This window comes from Ovis canadensis, chromosome 3, assembly GCF_042477335.2.
Source record: "Ovis canadensis isolate MfBH-ARS-UI-01 breed Bighorn chromosome 3, ARS-UI_OviCan_v2, whole genome shotgun sequence".
NCBI classification, from domain to species: Eukaryota; Metazoa; Chordata; class Mammalia; order Artiodactyla; family Bovidae; genus Ovis; species Ovis canadensis.
Genome location: NC_091247.1, coordinates 171,349,214 through 171,369,948, shown reverse-complemented (window position 1 = coordinate 171,369,948; position 20,735 = coordinate 171,349,214). Strand labels below are relative to the sequence as shown.

The window sequence follows — 20,735 nt, the reverse complement described above, 5'->3', positions numbered from 1 at the left end:
AGTTGGACACAACTGAGGGACTTCACTTTCACTTTTCACTTTCATGCATTGGGGAAGGAAATGGCAACCCACTCCAGTATTCTTGCCTGGAGAATCCCAGGAACGGGGGAGCCTGGTGGGCTGCCGTCTATGGGGTCACACAGAGTTGGACACTACTGAAGCAACGCAGCAGCAGCAGCAGCGAAACTCCAATTATGTCTCTCCCTTGGTCACCTACTTAAGACTTTTAATTATTCTATAACCAAACATAGTTTGTTGTAATAGTAATAACATTGAATTTGGAATCCAACAACCTGGGTTCAAATACTGGCTCTGCCACTTCTAGCTAGGTGAATTTGGACATGTCAACTAACACCTCAATTTCTATGTCTGAAAAATGGCAATGAATAATACCAACCATAGGTTTACTGCAAGGATGAAATGAGGTAAATAAAGGTGAAAGCAGTGTGTGACATGTGAATTATTATTAAGCATGAGTATCATCTTTCCAAAAATATGTGTTAACTCTCAGGACCCTGGTAGCTCAAAAGGTAAATAAATGCCTACAATGCAGGAGATCCATGTTTGATCCCTGGGTTGGGAAGGTCCCCTGGAGAAGGAAATGGTTATCCACTCCAGTATTCTTGCCTGGAGAATTCCATGGGAAGCAGTGCCTGGCAGGCTACAGTCCATGGTGTCACAAAGAGTCAGACATGACTGAGCGACTTATATGTGGCAAGCATCGGCTATATACTGGTGGAGAAGCAAACAAGGCCCTCTGCACTCATGGGGCTCACAGTCTAGAGAGGAATATAAGCAGTTAAAATAGACACAGTAGTGTGAAGTCTGCAAGAAATAACGGTGCTTGAAGTAGCATATGAGAACATCTCATCTAAACTTACAGTGGAGAGGAATGGTGAAGAAAGACACCTAAGATGATACCTAAAAGATAGGTAATGAGTTGGCCAAGGAAGGAAGGGGAGTCAAGCAGTGGGTGACAGTGGCAAAAAAAATGTAAAAAGGATTCCAGGCAGTGAAATATTATGGGCCAAATCTGGAAAGGGGAAGGGAGAGAGACCATGGAGCTCTCTAGGAACAGAAAGGAGTCCAATGTGATTGGAGTATACAAAACTGAGTACAAAGAGGGAGCAAGAGTTGGAGGGACAGGCAGTGAAAGCAGAGAGGTCACGCATGCAATTTCCAGCATAGGTGAGGCAAACAGAAGGCATTGATGACCTGAGATGAGGCAGAGGGTATTCCAGACTGTAGACTGACCATGTTGCCAGGAAACAGAAGGGAAAGACTGGGAGGTTACTCAGGTTGACACACAGCTCTCATCTGCAGGGCCTGTCATGAATCCTAGCCACTGGGCTGCTCAGTCCCAAAGAAGGTAGATTGGCAAAAACAAGGCAGGTCTCTAATAAAAAGCTATTCACCAATCAATTTTATTTATAAAGAGCAGTGATTTTTCAAAATGTTTCTATGTCTGATATCTTTAAAAAAAATCTTCCCTGCATCCCTGTGAGCCAAACAAGTATTGTTACTTTTATGAAGGGTACAGTTAGTCATATCCATTAATAAAAGGTGGCACAGTTAGTCCTATCCATTATGAGGATGACAAGTGGAAAGTGGGATAAATCATATATAAAATTCTCCTTAATCCTGCATTTTAAATTTAACTTTAATTCAGGAATGGCTGGCTGCCAAACAAGTATAAAGTGGGATATATTGGAAAACTCATGAGATTAGAATCAGGAAACTGGGTGCTAGTTTTAGCTTGGTCACAAACCTGTTTACTGACCTTTGGTAAATCACTTTAAGCAGTCTGCACCTCAGTTTGCTCTAGTCAGACTAGATCATCAGTTGCTGAGGACTCTCCTGACACTCAGATCCCAAGACTCCAACTACTGAGGGCAAAGGAAAAGCCAGCATTCCAAATGTATTGGAGAATGCTTTAAAATTTATTTTTAGCCCCAGTCTTTATTTTTATTTTGATCTTCTGTCTTGTTTCTTGTTTCTCCTTGCAGTTCTGTCATTTCCCTTCCCCGTGAAGATATTTAAGAAGCTGCCTTTTCATCATTTTAAAACTGTAAATATGTCCTTGAAACATGCAAAGAGCCTTTTGTGTACTTACAAATCGAGGTTATTATCGTACAAGTAAGTCACTTGAGTGCACTGCATTCCTCAGCTTGCTCCACTGAGAGGTTTATTAGGTTATATTGTCCTATCTTAGAAGAACTAGTTGAGTAGATAAAACTCTCCCACTTTAAAAGGTGGGCTATCTGATGAAACAGGGTGCTTAATACTCCAGAGTGTAAGCAAAAGGATTTTGGCACGGCCCAAAGACAGACACACTTCTCTAAGACAAATAGGTGCTCCACTTAAAGTGGCACAGTCAAGGACAAATGTTCTAAAATTAACCCAACCAGCTGCTCTGCCACAGACGCCCACCTGTTAATTATGCTGTCTGCTCCTTGTCCAGCCTTCTCTCCCCTTGAAACCAGAACTCCACTCACTGCAACCCTTAAGAGGCCTGAAACTTCACATACTTTCCCAAAGATTACCTACCCAGGACAACAGAGAGCTGGTTTCAAAAATATATTAGGGTACAGGTACTCAAAGAATCTTTCAGCTTTCCATCTTAGATTCCTAAAATGTCAGCTTACATGATGCCAGCAACTAGTTTCAGAAGCCAGGTGACATAAAGCCTTCCTTGTTTGTGTGGTGACAATACAAAACTAGAGTGTGTGAATCCCACTAAATTTTAGGAACTTTTTAAGTAGGAGAGTTTGCTTGAGGAACAGTAGAAATGAAGACAGATGTATTAGTTTCTATGTTTAGATCTTAAGGTGTGTCATCAACCTAACAATAAACAGAACAGTTGTCAATGTGTAGTAATGAGATTCAAATGAGTTAACCAGATGCTATTTGTAAAGAACTAGTAAACATGAAAGAAACAACTTGAAGCAAACATATGAAAAAAATGACTTGAAACGCATGAAACAAACACTGTATAATGCAGCTGGAAATATCTCTCACTATAGATGTCATTCTGTACAGTTGGGAAGAAGTGTGATTATTTTTCTAATATATAAAGTTAGTTTTTACAGTAGAGGTGTTTTATCTTTTTATTAAATTATGTTAGGGAAAAGTACCAAGGATTCCCTTTCTAAATGTATTGTCATTCTTGCAGTTGATGTAAACTTGTTACTGAAAATACATTATTCAAATTTGGCACTCAGAAAGTATTTTAATATTGATTATAGTAAACCCTTTTTTTAATAAGGTAAAAATTTTAAGTAGTGTAAGACTAACAAACAACTAAGATATTTTTAAGATGATAAATTTATTTGTGAAGTACCATGTGCTTAGAAGGCAATGGCACCCCACTCTAGTACTCTTGCCTGGAGAATCCCATGGACAGAGGAGCCTGGTGGGCTGCAGTCCATGGGGTTGCTAAGAGTCAGACATGACTGAGTGACTTCACTTTCACTTTTCACTTTCATGCATTGGAGAAGGAAATGGCAACCCACTCCAGGGTTCTTGCCTGGAGAATCCCAGGGACGGGGGAGCCTGGTGGGCTGCCATCTATGGGGTCGCACAGAGTCGGACATGACTGAAGTGACTTAGCAGCAGCAGCAGTATGTGCTTAGTATGTTCTTTTATGAATGAAATTCACATTATATAAATAAAATTTTTTATATCTATATTATTATTCTTAAATCAGAAAATTTAAGCCTGTCTTAACATGATCCTAATTAACACATTCTTTCGATAGTATTATTAATCTATCAGACAGTATTAGATGGGAATACAAAGATGCATCAAAGCATGATATAAACTTAAAAATATAAAGTAGAAGATTATAATAAGTCACATACACTGTAAAGAATGTTATAATGAGGATTTTCCTGTCTATTAAAATATACAAATTACCAAAACAGAATAACTGAATAAACTTACAAAGTTCAGATGCTTATGTTTTCAATTATTCTTTGTATTTTTTAGGTTGATATGCCCAATTAAAAAAACAAGTTTTTCAAGCCTTTTTATCTACTAAATGTTCCAAGTGTTCTTCCTACACTTCTAAAATTTCAATATATAATTTCCATGATAGCTTTATACAAAACTAAGGACTTAGTTCAATTATCATTTTTTAAATTCTATTTTATACAGTTAAACTCTTGGTTCTTTAGACTTCAGCTCACAGCTAAGATGCAATGACAAGAATCAGACTAATCCTGCTGCCTGAAACAACTAAAAAATGGACAAAATATATGAAACAAATGTTTTCAGGTATTGGACATCAAGTAGCAGATCCCTGATGGTATTGGACATCCCAGTGATCCCTGAAGAGAGCAGTAGCAAATGAGGTGAACTCTATGATTGCCCTAGCTTATTGCCTAGAGTTTCCAGTCTGGGGCACAAGGAGGAGGAACTGAGGAGAAGCCTAATAGATTTCCTGAATTAAAGAGCTGAGAATCTGAGAAGACCAAGGAGGCTAGAGTTTGCAGAGTGGAGCACCAGAAAAAATAACAACAATAGCAAAAACGGCTGTACTGGGGGAGACTTCCAGGGATCTACAAATGGTCCCCTTCAAGTCTTCAGCAGAGTACCAGTCAACACATGTGTTTAAGAAACCTACTTGAGGCCAGAGAAAGAACCACCTTAAAGAACAGAGGGAACAAATCCTTAGAGATCACACAGGACCAGGATTAGTCAGCCACAGTGGAAAACTTTATAATTCAACCTTGTAATGCATCAGTAGAATAATTAGAAGGGTATTGCCTGAGTGAAAGGACAGAACTAGCCTGATACTAAAAAATGCAGTGGTCCCACCTAACAAAACTTAAAAGCTATTTAAACTTCAAGCTATTTCCAAGTAGTTGCACCCCAGAAAAGAGCTCAAGAATAATAAAAAAAAAGAATCCCAGCCGTCAATAAGGTAAAATTCACAATGTCTTGCAGCCAATGAAGCCATGCAAAAAAGCAGGAAAATACAACCTATGATGAGTAGAAAAGTAAACCGAAACAGATCCAGAAGTGACACAAATAAATGATAGGGGTAGCAGTCATGGACATTAATACCATTATAACTATATTCCTTATGTTTAAGAATGTAGAGAAAAGACTGACCATGTTAAGTGGAGCATGGAAAATATGGCAGAAATCCCAATTCAACATCCACTGTTGAAAAACACGATGTCTCAGATGAAAAATACATGGAATGGGATTAGTAGGTTAGACACTACAGATAAGTAGATTTGTGAAGTCCATACATAGCAGTAGCAATGGTCCAATATGAAACACAGGGAGAAAAAAGGCAGATAAATAAATAAATCATCAGTTTAAATAAATAAATCAGTGAGCTGTGGAACAACTTCAAAAAGCAGAAAAATAAATAATCAGCAATTTTAAAAAATAAATCAGTGAGCTGAATAAGTTGGTATCCATGAAGGAGAGGAGAGGAACAGAAAACAATTTAAGGAATAATGGATGAAATTTTTCCAAATTTGATAGTACTATAAGTCCATAGATCCAACAAACCTTAAACAAACGAGTATAACAAACCTTGAAGTGAAGTGAAGTCACGCAGTCATGTCTGACTCTTTGTGACCCCATGGACCCCACCAGGCTCCTCAGTCCATGGGATTTTCCAGGCATGAATACTGCAGTGGGTTGCCATTTCCTTCTCCAGGGGATCTTCCTGACCCAGGGACTGAACCTGGGTCTCCCACATTGTAGGCAGACGCATTAGTGTCTGAGCTACCAGGGAAGCGGCCTTAGACACATGAAATGGAAGAAACCTGCCCCAGGGCACATCATAATCAAATAGTTTAACGATGAATAGCAAAGAGAAAAACTTAAAAGCAGCCAGAGGGGGACAAAAAATAACACATTTATGTACAAAAGAACAAATAACAAGAGTGGCAGCTTTTGTACAGAAACAATATAAGCCAAAAGATAGTTGAGCAGAATCCTGAAAGTATTGACAGGGAAAAAAAAAAAAAAAAAAAAAGTTAACCTAGACTTCTATACCCAGCAAAAATATCTTTCAAAAATGAAGAAGAAAGAGACTTTTTCAGGCATGAAAAGGCAACCAGCAGACCTGCATTACAGGAAATTTTAAAAAGAAATCCTTCAGGCAGAAGGATATCTAGATCTATGTAAAGGAATGAAGGTCATCCAAAAGGGAAAATAGGTGGCTACATGTAAAATACTTTTTTCTTATTTTTAAAATCTCTTTAAAAGATAATTGACTTTTTAGAGGAAAAGTATTAACTATATGTGGTGGAGATTATAACATATATAGAAATCAGATACATGACCACAGTGACACAGGTTCGGGGAGGAAAGGGAGTACACTATTACGTTTCTTATACTGTTCGTGAGGTAGTAAATATTACTTAAAGACAGACTGTGCTAAGTTAAAGATGTATACTATAAACCCTAAGGCAAGTACTGTTTTTTTAAAAAGAGTTATAACGAATAAAAATGGAAACATAAAGGACCCTAAAATGTTCAATCTAATGGAAAATAGAAAAAGAAGGGGAACAGAATATAAAGCAAAAACCAAGATGGTAGATTAAACACAAGTGTATCATATTACATTTAAAAGGCTTAAACGCTCCAATTAAAGGCAGAGATTATGAGATTGAATAAAAATTTTTAAAAGACACAATCATGTTGCTTATAAGAAATCCATTTTTTAAATAGTAAGATATAAATAATTTAAAGGGAGAAGAGTGGAAAAAGATAAGTGCTGAAACTAATCAAAAGCTCCTGATAGTGGCTATAGCATTATCAGACAAAGTAAATTTCAGATCAAAGAATATTGCCAGGGATAAGCAGGGACATTTCATACTGATTAAGGAGCCAGTTCATCAAGAAAACAACCCTAAATGTTTATGCATCTAATAAAAAGGCTTCAAAATGAATGTAGCAAAAATTGCAAGAAGGAATCGATAAACTGATCATTATAGTTGGAGATTTGCAACAACTTTCTCACTGAAATTGATATAATAAGTAGAGAAAATCATGATATAACAAGTAGGGAAAAGAATATAGATGATTTGAATTACATTATCAACCAACTTGATGTAATTAACATTTATGTAACACTTCACCAACAACAGTAGAATATAAATCTTTTCAAGGGCATTTATCAAGATAAATCATATACTGGGTCATAAGACAGGTGCCAAGAAATATAAAAATTTCAAATCATACAAAGTTTATTCTCTGATCACAAAGGAATTACTTAGAAATCAATAATAGGAAGGTATCTTGGAAATCCCTAAATATTTGGAAATTACACATTTTTGAATAACCCATGGGTCAAAGAAGACATAGACGGGAAAATTATAAAGCATTTCTGCTGAATTATAAATGAAAATACAGCATAGAAAAATTTATGAGCTACAACTAAAGAAGCACTTAGGGGAAAAGGTCTCAAAACAATGGTCTACAGTTCTATCAAGAAACTAGTAAAAGAAGATGAAACCCAAAGGAAGCAGAAGAAAGTAATAAAGATAAAAGCAAAAATAAGGGGATTCCCTGGTGGTTCAGTGGTAAAGTATCCACCTGCCAATGCAGAAGGTGTGGGTTGGATCCCTGATCTGGAAAGATCCCACATGCCTTGAAGCAACTAAGCCCAAGTGCCACAACTGTTGAGCCTGTGTTCTAGAGCCTGGGAGCCACAACTACTAAGCGCATGTCCTGCAGCTCCTGAAACCTGCTCAGCCTAGAGCCCATGCTTCACAGCAAGAGAAGCCACAGCCACTAAAGGGCAGCCCCCGCTCGCCACAACTAGAGAAAAGCCCGAGCAGCAATGAAGCCCCAGCACAGCCAAAAATAGATTAAAAAAAATTTTTTTAAACAAAAATGAAATAGAAAAATAGAGAAAATCATTGAAACCAAAAGCTCTTTTGAGAACGTGAAGCTATCAAGGTTTTCAAAAACCATTAAATAACAATTGCAGTTATGATCCTGAAGCTTTTATTTGTTGGTAAATAAAAAAAACTAGACCAGAAACCATGGGAAGTATCTAGTATTTGTATGTGTTTGGGTCCTTGCTCATGCCTACCTGATTTGTTTTCTGAAGAACATGAAAGATCTTGTGTGCTACTGAAGGGAAAGAATCTATGGAATCACTTGAAATGTACTACCTATATTTTTACATAGGTATTTATACAAATATGTGTGTTCACATACTCCTCATCAGGAGTGCAGAACTTGTGGTAAGACCATCTTGCTTTCTTTATTTTTCTAAACCCTATTCCCTACTTGGCTTCTCCTTTTAAAAAAATGCTATTTGGAGAAATCAGTCATTCATTTATTCATTATTATGAAATGCTACAATTTGCCAAAGACTATGGGACATGCTGGGGGACACAGCTGTTAACCAGACAAACAAGATCCTTGCCCACTGAGCAGAGTCTAATGTGAGATACAGACAAGTAAATAAACAATAACAATGTACTAGTGTAAAAATGCCATCATGGAAAGAGCAAGTGCCAGAGGAGTCCATGGAATGGGTAATCAGCTTAGACCTGAAATATTCCTCAAACTAGCAGCTAAAAAGTTTTTTTTTTTTTTAAATGTGATAACTGAGTTTCTTGAAGTATTATGATTCTACACAGGCAGTACAATTTTAGGTATAAAACAGTATGTGAATTATAAGTTTAAAATGGAAAGAATTCCTTGACTATTATATACCTAATATTACTCTACTACTTATTTTCTCCACACTGTGTTGGTACTCTGCTGAAATTTCTGAGTATAAATAGAATGCTATGTAAATATATAGAATGCCATTTTTAAACTAATTTTCAGTATTATTTTTTGTAAGTATTCTAGAAAGGAAAGAACACGTAGGTGATTCTAACCTGCTCAGAAGTTTTTAAAGATCTCTTTGTTTTAGTAGGGCAGAGCCTAAGCCAAGAATCCAGACCCTTAGGCAAAGCTTGAGGCATTCCAGGCTTAGAAAGTGAGGCAAGACTGAGAAATGTGAAGATTCCAAAGATTAGGTAAGAAAGGGTACATAATTCATTCAAGAAGCTCAGATAGGTTTTGAAACTATAACTCTTGATTTTCACATTTGGAAATGTGTCAAGATATTATTATAAACTCCCATACTCTAGCTATAACAGTGTACTTTGTAATTAGTTATGCTGAAAAGCTGGAAACAATTTAGATGCCTAATGATAGCAGCCTGGCTGAATAAATTATGTCATATTCACACAATGGAATGCTAAGCAGGTTTTTAAATTATGTGGCAGTGATTCTCAAATGTTATTGTGCTTCAAAACCGCCTGGAAGGCTTGTTGAAACACAGATTGCTGGGCTCCATCTCCAGAGTATTTGATTTGTCAATCTGGTGTAGGGCCCAAGAATTTGCATTTTGAACAAGTTCCCAGGTTGTTACTGATGATACTGGTCTAGGAGGGCACACTTTGAGAACAACTGATGTAGAGTTATTTTTAATGATTTGAAAGAATATTCGCAAAGTTGAACCAAAGTTTTTACATTATACTCTGTATGTATACATATAGAAGTTCAGATGGAAAAATATTATCAAGCTGGCTTCCCTGGTTGTCTTCCAGGTGGATCAAATTGTAGGTTTTTAATGTTTCTACACTTTTAGTGACAGATTTTCCTGTAGTGAGCATAGTACACTAAAACAGAATCAAACTTCTTACTTAAAAAGATGAGATCATGAGTGGTCGCTCCGTTGTGTCAACTCTTTGTAACCCCATGGACTGTAACTGGCCAGGCTCCTTTGTCCATGGAATGCTCCAGGCAAAAATACTGGAGTGGGTAGCCATTCCCTTCTCAAGGGGATCTTCCCAACCCAGGGATTGAACCAGGGTCTCCTGCATTGCAGACAGACTCTTTACCATCTGAGTCACTTGGGAAGCCTAAGATCATGAAGTCCTGGCCAATAGCACTAACAAGCTGGAAACATCAAAATGGGCTGGATCCTCATCCCCCTCTGGCTTTTTAACGATGTCTTGTTAGGAGTGCATCTTCAGAAGCAATCGCAGACAGAGGAACAGCAATGGCCCCTGTGTACATCCAGTTCCTGATGGGAACAAAGACACAAGAGGCTGATGTTATATGGAGAGCTTTTACACTTTTTCTTCCTTCATTTTAGTAGTGCCATACAGGCTTCTTCTGTGGGTGTTTGAAGAAAAACTGGGTGGGACCCAGAAGGCGACCTGCCAGAAGTGTGAAGCATCTGGATTGGCACACTCTTTGTTTCCTGGTGCAGGGTAGATCCATTTCCCAGGGTATCAGATTAAGGCGTCTCCTTTCTAGAAAAAAAGATTTCATGGTTTAAATTCCCGTTCACTTTTGTGTCTGTGGCACTCTGCTGTCTCCTTTCCAGCTCGCAGCCTCAGGGGTCACAATGCCCGTTCCCTGCTGATATCAGCGTGCCAACTGTGGTGTCATGCACACCAAGCACAGAGCCACCATTCAGCTTCCACAGTCTGGGTTCAGGAAGCAAAAGAGCCTCTGAGTTCCTACAGACCTTGACAGATCTTCCTGTAGTCTTGCATGTGCTGAACAATTCTCCCGGGGAGGGAGAGGGAACTAGGGTAAATGTCAAGGGTGAAAATGTGCCAGGAGCAGAGAGAGCAAACAGTTGCCACCAATGTTCAGGAAAAGGATGGGTGGGTGACAGTGTAGTATGCAAAGACTTTTCAATGGAACACATTTACTTAGCATTGGTTACCCTTTTCCATGTCCTTGCACCACTGGTTAATAAATTGGGAGGTAGCCACATCACTGGTCTTATTTAGAGCAAGAGTTCTTCACAAGTGTCTAACATAATGCCAGTGTTTGAGAGTCATATGGAAAATAAACCCTATGTAAATCTCACAATGAAGTTACTGTTTTTTAAATTTTTTTTTAATGATTGGAAATATAAAATCATGTTCTGTTTAGTCTGTTGTTCAAAGAAAAAGACATTCATTCTTTTAGAAAAATATTTATTTACTTGGCTGAGCCTGGTCTTAGTTGCGGCACATGTTGTGGCATGCAAGAACTTCAGTTGCGACATGTGGGATCCTATTCCCTGATCAGGAAGGGAACCCAGGCCCCATGCATTGGGAGCACGTCTTACCCACTGGACCCCTAGGGAAGTCTCAAAAGACATTAGTTTTATATTGACTTTCAAATAGGTGACATATTATTTGTTGGAAAATTTTAGTTGATAATGTGTTGCTTTCTGCCACCTTACATGTGAATGAGGGGGCAGACTATTGTTTAAGACACAGCTTTCTTAAATTTTACAAGTTCAAAATTAGCTACATACTGGTTAATAATTCATTATTTATCACTATTGCTTTAATATAACTTACCTGTTCCCTTCTGGTGCTGTGACATGAATTCAGTATATGAATTTGTTTACAACCCTATAGAAGGAAGTTATTTGAAATTCTCACCTGTTATTTGAATGCTGAGAACAATGTTATAATTAATCAATTCATTTACCTAAAATTTATTGAATAACAGGCCTGTTCTGTGCCAGGCACTGTCCTGAGATACATCAGTGACTCCCCTCAAGAAGTTCACATTTCTGGGGAACTGGAATTCCCTGCAGTCCAGTGGTTAAGACTCCACGCTGCCACTGCAGGGGGCATGGGTTTGATCCCTGGTCAGGGAACTAAAATTCTGTATGTCTTGTGGCACAGCCAAAAAAAAAAAGAGAAGAAGTTTATATTCTATATTGAAAAGACTACTAGTAAAGCATTAAACAACTACAACTATAATGTGCAGGTAGTAATAGCACTAAGATAAAAAATAAAGCAGGGCCATTATAAGGACTTTGTATTTTATTCTGAGAGAAATGGGAGGTCTTTGGGTGCGTGTGGATTTAAGCAAGGGACATGGTCCAATTTCTGTTAATGAAGAATCACTCTGGCTGCTGGATAGAGAAGCGGCTAGAGGAGGCCTAGTGTCCATTGAATTAACACCTTGCCTTAAGTTATATTTCACTGAGGACTGTTCTGTACCAGTAGACCTGGAAATCTGATCCTACACAGTAGAGTCTTGTCTTTTCCTACTTTCCATGCAAAATTGATTTGTAAAATGAAATTTTTCTATCCAAAGTATTCCTTAAAGAAAATTTTTTTCCCTGGAAAGTCACTTCTACATACATTCTCTCTAAATGGGAGTTTATCCAAAGCTTACTTTTTAATAATTTATTTCATACTACAGTCAGCTCTCTGTATCCACAGGCTTCATATCTGTGGGTTTGGAGGACCAACTAAGGGATTTGAGCATTTGCAAAATTTGGTACTGGGGCAGGGGCAGTGCTGGAACCAGTCCTCCTGAATACCAAGGGATGGCTGTATGTGGTTATCAAAATATTTCTGTTTTTTTGTAAATAAGGTTTTGACATTTTTTTTTTAAAGCCAAGAGATGCTTAAGAATTTTTCAGAGGAGCTTCGTGTTTCTTACTATACAAATCATGAGATTGATTGAGGTTTTGTCTGTTTTGTTTAATTGCATGATGAGGTATAACACATCATGAGTGTTGAGGCAACTCATGCATGAGTATTGCCTTCCTTCTAATAATGCTTCGTGTCACATTATATTTATATTCACTAGTTTCAACAGGCAGTGATTTCCTTCTCCACCAGTCTCTACTCCAAAGTAACAGGTCCACTAGAGAATTTTACACCACTCCACCCCAAGGCCCATGTTATTACCCCCATATAAGGTATAGACTCCTTCACATGCCCTTCTGAGCCTTCCTCCCTCTGGTTTTCCTCCCTCCCTCCTAACACCTTAAATTGCCTATAGAATCTATCTATAACATAAACAATAAGAAAATCATTACTTAATTATACCTTGCTTTTCACCAAAAGTGTTGTTAACTAACTCAATCAGGTGTATTACTTACTGCATTGGATTTAAATGCTGCTGCTGCTGCTAAGTCACTTCAGTCGTGTCCAACTCTGTGAGACCCCATAGACGGCAGCCTACCAGGGTCCTCCATCCCTGGGATTCTCCAGGCAAGAACACTGGAGTGCGTTGCCATTTCCTAATCCAATGCATGAAAGTGAAAAATGAAAGTGAAGTCCCTCAGTCGTGTCTGACTGCTAGCGATCCCATGGACTGCAGCCTATCAGGCTCCCCCGTCCATGGGATTTTCCAGGCAAGAGTACTGGAGTGGGTTGCCATTGCCATCTCTGGATTTAAATGACTTTTTACTAATTTCAGAAATCAGATCCATTCTCAAAGGGTTGTATATTTACTGCCAGTAAAAATATTGTGGCTTCCCTGATGGCTTAGCTGGTAAAGAGTCTGCCTGCAATGAGGGGAGACCTGGGTTTGATTCCTGGGTTGGGAAGATCCCTTGGAGAAAGAAATGGCAACCCACTCCAGTATTCTTGCTTGGAAAATCCCATGGACGGAGGAGCCTGGAAGGCTACAATCCATGAAATCATAGAGAGTCAGACATAACTGAGTGACTTCACTTTCGGACTTCCCTGGTAGCTCAGATGGTAAAGCATCTGCCTGCAATGCAGGAGACCTGAGTTCAATCCCTGGGTTGGAAAAGGAAATGGCAATTCACTCCAATATTCTTGCCTGGAGAATTCCATGCACAGAGGAGCCTGGTGGGCTATAGTCCATGGGGTGGCAGAGTTGGACATGACTGAGTGACTAACACACAAAAATATTCCAAATATATGCCACAGGCTTGCCAGGCAGATCCAGAAAAGGAGGACCAAAAATATTTCTAGTGGAAGTGGCCTCAGTTAATAACTGATGAGCCTTTGAAAGGGTCATACCTCATTTAGAAATACAAGTGCCTGGATCTTTATTATTTTGCAGTCTCTCCCTAACTGGTCTTCTTGCTTCTGTTCTTTACTCTTTGTAATCCACCCTCCTCACAAAAGTAAGAGGAAGTTCCCTTTTTAATGATTTTATTTTATTTCCCAGTAAAACTTTATTTATAAGAACAGGCAATGAGAAGGATTCCCAAGCCCCACTTACTTTTTTAAAAAAATTTTTTATTTTTACTTTATTTTGCTTTACAATACTGTATTGGTTTTGCCATACATTGACATGAATCAGCCACAGGTGTACATGAGTTCCCAATCCTGAACCCCTCTCCCACCTCCCACCCCATATCATCTCTCTGGATCATCCCTGTGCACCAGCCCCAAGCATCCTGTATCCTATATCGAACATAGACTGGCGATTCGTTTCTTACATGATAGTATACATGTTTCAGTGCCATTCTCCCAAATCATCCCACCCTCTCCCTCTCCCACAGGGTCCAAAAGTCTGTTCTATGCATCTGTGTCTCTTTTGCTGTCTTGCATACAGGGTTATTATTACCATCTTTCTAAATTCCATATATATGTGTTAGTATACTGTATTGGTGTTTTTCTTTCTGGCCTACTTCACTCTGTATAATAGGCTCCAGTGTCATCCACCTCATTAGAACTGATTCAAATGTATTCTTTTTAATGGCTGAGTAATACTCCATTGTGTATATGTACCACAGCTTTCTTATCCATTCATCTGCTGATGGACATCTGCTAAGCATATACACTGAGGAAACCAGAATTGAAAGGGACACGTGTACCCCAATGTTCATCGCAGCACTGTTTATAATAGTTCCCTTTTTTAAAAATGCAAATCAGATCACATCACTTCTCTGCCTATTACCTTCCAGTGGCTTCCCACTAGAGTTAGAATGACTCTACCATGGCCTTTAAAGGGTGCTCTATTCATAATCTGTCATATAAGGGCTCTGTCCTCCTCTCCAAACACTGTCCCCTTGTCCCCTGGACTCTGCTCACACTGATATTGTTGTTCTTCCTTGAATAAGCCAAGCTTGATTCTACTTAAAGGTCTTTAAACTGGCTGTTCCTTCTGCCTGGAAGGCTCTTCTCCCAAGATCTTTGTATGGCTGCCTTTATCCCAGCAGTCAGGTTTCTGCTGTTACTCAGTTTATACTTCTACATCCAAACAGGCAGCACATCTGTTCCTTGAAATAATAGGGCAGCTCTTCCCCAGATGGGATCAAGGTCTGAAACCCTCTTATCTTATCATTTGTAGATGATGAAAGGTATAAAGCAAAGCAGGACTACACGGGGCAAAAGAGTTCAGGGTTTGCACACAGTCCTGTATATGCACCGTGTTTTCTTTTTCTTTACAGGTTATTTTCAGAGCTTTGTCACCACCGAATGATATGGAGAACCCTTACAGTGCCAAGGTGCAGGAGCAGCTGAAGATCACCAACCTCCGTGTACAGCTGCTAAAACGACAGTCTTGTCCCTGTCAGAGAGACCACCTGAATGCAAAGCCTCAACATTTTACACACTATGCAATTTATGATTTCATTGTTAAGGGCAGCTGCTTCTGTAACGGCCATGCTGACCAGTGCATACCTATTGATGGCTTCAGACCTGTCAAGGCCCCTGGAGCATTCCACGTGGTATGTAAAACAAGTCCTCACTATATGAAAAAAATCCTTAGATAGCCTAAACTCTCTTACAGTGAGTCTGTGCTTGCATAGTGCTTCTTCTTTCTTCCTCCGATGATTCATTCCTCCAACTCCATGGTCATCCCAGGATATGCCTATTAACTTTTTTTTTTTAATCTTCCATTTTTGAATTATAGTCAAGCATGATAACCAGATGCCTTGGAAAACATTCATGCCAGATTTTAGTACCATGACCTTCAGATATAAAGTGTAAGGTGAGCAGTAGGAGAGGTTAGCATAATCATATGTGTGGCATTATCACATAGAAACCAGCTTTGACAGTAAATGGGTACTATTGTTAAATGGATTTTAGAGTGTAAAAAATAAGAACCTTAGTTTGCTGCTAAGTCGCTTCAGTCATGTCCGACTCTGTGCGACCCCAGAGACGGAAGACCACCAGGCTCCCCTGTCCCTGGAATTCTCCAGGCAAGAACACTGGAGTGGGTTGCCATTTCCTTCTCCAATGCGTGAAAGTAAAAAGTGAAAGGGAAGTCACTCAGTTGTGTCCGATTCTCAGTGACCCCACGGACTACAGCCCAAGCTCCTCCACCCATGGGATTTTCCAGGCAAGAGTACTGGAGTGGGGTGCCATTGCCTTCTCCAAGAACCTTAGTTTAGTTCCTGGTATCTTCTGCTTGCCAGCCAGTACAATGAATAATAATTTTCCTCTCTTAAGAGTGGCCTCTCACCCTAAGGCAGACTTAAATGCTCTTTCCTCTAGGCTCACACTTCTCATTGCACTTTCCTGTGAACTTTTACTTGTTTGCATCTCCCAGGAGGACAGGCACTGTGTGATCTTTGTATCCTCAGGATCTAGTGTGTTACCTGAGCCAGAAGAAGGTGTTCAGCAGGTATTTGGTTAAATGATAGCAACATAGGAATAGGGAGAGGATGTAAATTACTGTCACCATTTGTCCTCACCTCATCTTCTGAAAAAGACACAGAGTGTCTCAGACAGCAAGTACCACGTTGGGATTCATGTGGAGGCATGAATGAAGAATAGGGAAATAGGAGAGCATTCTGATTCTTTAATTTTATATTTTCTTCTGATACTTCTAATCAGACCAAATCAAAAATAAATAAACTTAAAAGGCTTCAGAATATCCTTACTTTGTTACCTAAAGTGTTGACATGCCCTGGTATAAGATAGGGCCACCAGGGACCGTGAACCAGTTAGCCAGCCTGATAATCTTGTTAGCTGGGCTGAGTTGGCAGGGTGCAGAGTAGCATTGGGGTAACTGAAATGATTAGGACAGCAGCCAGGAAGTAACAAGAGTAGAAATAATGCTATTACTTCGAAGTGAAGCTGGGGCTCCCAAGTGGAAGAAGGTGCAATATTCATTCAACAAACATGTACTAGTTTCTATTCATTAATGGGGTTTTGAATCAATATTGTTTCAAATAAATGATGAAATAATTTTTTATACCTAAGTTAATTGGGTTCAGATATTAGTCAAATAGAAAGTAACCTAGATATTCTAGAGACATGTCAACCGGACTGAAAACAAGTCTGTATGAGGTAAGATGTTAGTAACTTTCTGCCATTATATTTAGGTGCATTAGTGAAAGGAGAGTCTGCAGGCTGCAATGTATTGAATGTTTGTGTCCCCACCCCCAAATTTTTCTGTTGAGCCCCTAGTTCCAGTGTGATGGTACATGGAGATGGAGCCTTTGGGAAGTGATTAGGTCATGAGAGTGGAGCCCTCATGAATGGGACTAGTGCCCTGAAAAGAAGCAGCCAGACAGCTTGCTAGCTCTCCTTGTGTCCTGTGAGGACACAGCGAGCAGTCTGCAACGTGGAAGAAGGCTTTCACCAGTATCTGACCAGGCTGACACCCAGATCTCAGACGTTCAGCCTTCGAAACTCTGAGAAATAAATCTCTGTCCTTTATAATCCACCCAGTCTATAGTACTTTCTTCTAGCAGCCCAAACAGACTACAACACTGGCCTCTTGTTTCTTCAACTGTCTCTTGTAACCTGAGTCTTATAGGATAATTTTAGGGTAGAGTCCTGAGGATGGATACAAGCTTAGAGGCCCCCAAAACATGAGTGGCACAGAATAGGCCACATTTGATTTGTCTCATGACCTATGAGACAACCTGAATGACTCTGATCAACCAAACTAAATTACCAGAGTTCTCAAGAGCCTTATAAAGCATTCATGGGTATGCATTTAAAAGCAATAGCTTCTTTCTTTTTTTTTTTTTTTAAAGTAAATCTTCTGAATATAAACTTTCAAGTTGGCAGATTATCTCTGCCAATCCTATGCCAATTCTAGCGACACTTTCTAAGGCTGAAGAGAAAATCCCAGAAGTTTTTATTATATATTCTGGGTATTTGCAAACACACTGTCTAGAGTGAGAGCCACTGAGAGCCACTGAGAGGGGTGTCTTGCATATGCTTCTCACTCAATAGCAGCAATCCCATCACTGTCTCCTGTGCCTGGGACAAGCTGGTCAAGATATGAAGCCTGGTAAACTGCAAACTGAAGACCAATCATATCAGCCCCCCAGACTACCTGACCACTGTGACTATCTCTCCAGAGGGATCCCTCTGTGCTTCTGAGGGCAAGGACAGCCAGGCCTAGCTGTGGCCCCTCAATAAAAGCAAGCATCTTTATACACTAGCTGGTATGACATCATCAATTCCCAGTGCTTCAGCCTCAGCCACTGCTGCCCCAGTGCCACTGCAGGCCTCAATATCCAGATTTGAAGTAAGATGTTATCGGTACCAACAGCAAGGCAGAGCCACCCCAGTGCCCCTTTCTGACCTGGTGTGCTGATGGCAGAAGTCTTAAAATACAACCATTCTATATAATCTTCAGCCAGATGATCAAGGGCTTTGCCAGTGGTGATGGTAACAAGGATGTCTGGGTTGTGCAGCACTTCATTAAAGAGGGCATTCGTGTTTATCTCTGCCAGTCCTATGCCTATGTAAGTCCTATGCTTACATGTGAGCATGTGGGAGCCTTCACTATGGTTCTACAAAGATGCTGATGGAGCCAAAAGGGTGGAATTGCACTTGAAGATCTTGATCCATCCTAGTATTCTCAGTGGAGTCCTGATTGCCTTAATCCCTGAGACCAGCCCAGATTTGCAAAAAACAATGGTTGCAAGAAATGAAAGGCATGGCCAACTGTGTCATTAGCGCTCAGATTCAACTTGCCTCCAGCCTCAAGAAAGAGGGCTTCTCACACAATGGGTGGCACATCCCTGACCAAACTGGCAAGTTTCATTTCACAGGTCTAACACCCACCTAAGTAGGTGGAGTGGCCAACCAAGGTATTCTCTATCTACATGACAAAGTCAGCCACATCTCTGTGGCAGGGGACACAGGCAACTGGGCTGCCTCTCTCATGACAGCCACCAGGTCACTCAGTGAGTTCCCTGATGAGAGAGAACAGAGAAAACCTTCTTGTCTTCAGCCTCTGAGCTTGTGAGATTCACAAGGAGGGTATAGGAGGGTGGATGGTGGTAAGTGAATCATTTCTTTCAACCACAGTGCTAACACTCAGCAGTGTTTCTCAAAAAAGAACATATAGTGAAATGGGGCAAAAACATTGGTGGCTTTGTGGCTCTAAACTAAATTCTTCCCCATCCTTATATTTACTGCTGCTGCTGCTAAGTTGCTTCAGTCATGTCTGACTCTGTGCAACCCCATAGACGGCAGCCCACCAGGCTCCCCCATCTCTGAGATTCTCCAGGCAAGAATACTGGAATGGGTTGCCATTTCCTTCTGCAATGCATGAAAGTGAAAAGTGAAAGAGAAGTCGCTCAGTTGTATCCTACTCTTAGCGACCCCATGGACTGCAGCCTACCAGGCTCCTCCATCCATGGGATTTTCCAGGCAAGAGTACTGGAGTGGGTTGCCATTACCTTCTCCACCTTATATTTACAGTTTTTCTCTAAGAATTTACATGTGTAAGAAAGTCAGAGCCCCCCAAAACCTGCCCATCACTCCACTGTAATATTGTGGAAGCTTTAAAGGAAGCACTCTATGGTGTTGGGGGTTCCTTTGTGGATCTGGCACAAGAAACAGCCCATATTAGAGGCTTCGTGAGAAGCCCTAGTCCTGACATTAATGTTTGTCCTCCCATAGCTGAGGGGTTTTATCAATAGATCATATTGTAGAAATCATGTTCTATGAAAAACAGCGAGTCTGCTGCCACTGCAGCAAGAAAATTTTCCCTAAGGAAATGAGATCAGTGTCTACCTTACACAGTTATTGTGAGGCTTAAAAACAGGGTAGCCAGTCTGTGACATTCGGTAGCCACTATTTACATCACTATTGTTATCTTGTATTGTCTTTTCTACCACTTCTCTCACAGACACTTCTTTCTCAATAACAACAAGAATAAATCATAGAGTAGGTGCTTTTTGACATGTTTATAAGGCTAGGTAGGGGTGTTATGTCATGGAAAACGGTACTTTGATTCCAGCCTGCTGGGATCCCAGAAATGATGTGGCAGGGAGATCTTAAGCTTTTTCTCTATGCAGCTGGGGAGGACTGATTTAGTTCCCTTTTTCCCAGCAGTTGGCAATTTTACAGCTGTGGGATGATGGATGGTAATAAGAAGGAACATGGAATGTTTCATTGTTTTACTAAAATACCATTCGTTGGATAACACAGAGGTCTTAGAATGCCGTGGATAATTGTTTAAATGCCTTGAGTTACACTAAGGTTAAGGTGGATTTTTCTTTTGTAACCAGAAACTGTTTTTTATAAGAGTTTTGACTAATGTGTTCTAAATCTGAAGGTAAACATCAAAACTTGTGGAACCGTAGAGTGAGGTTTGAGGAAGATATTACTTAGCTACTAGCTGTGTCAGTCAGGTAGCAGAATCATTCATATAATGTCATCACAAACATTGTTCTCCTCTGAATCTGAATACTTTTATTCACATATTTATATTTATACTTCTTATATGTCATGTTTTATAAATTCAGGACAGATTTAAGGCCATAGTTTTATATTCTTTTTAAAAATTCTTTGCTGTACTGTGAATATGTGTTAATTTGAAAGCTCTTGGCTTTTCAAGGTATTAAGGAAAAGAACATAGGGTTTAAAAACAATAAGGTTATTAAATGAGAATATTAAATCAAAATTTTAAAATATTTTTATAGCAAACATACACATATATTTGGAAATGAACATTTGTAAATTAGTGTCAGGTCTGAGTTCTCAGCAGAGAAAAAAATAATCATCATGGATTATAAATACTGCTAATAATAGTTCCCACTTACC

The 20,735-nt window shown here is 39.6% G+C and overlaps 1 protein-coding gene across 4 annotated transcripts in view; it reads left to right on the top strand.

Moving 5' to 3' along the window:
• The window catches only part of NTN4 (netrin 4), a 131,738-nt gene that overhangs the window by 32,207 nt on the left and 78,796 nt on the right, over positions 1-20,735 (top strand). For all 4 annotated transcript variants that reach the window (XM_069585091.1, XM_069585092.1, XM_069585090.1 and 1 more), the window contains exon 3: positions 15,164-15,442. In XM_069585091.1, coding sequence (XP_069441192.1) covers positions 15,164-15,442 — 279 coding nt within the window. The remainder of the gene's footprint in view (positions 1-15,163; positions 15,443-20,735) is intronic.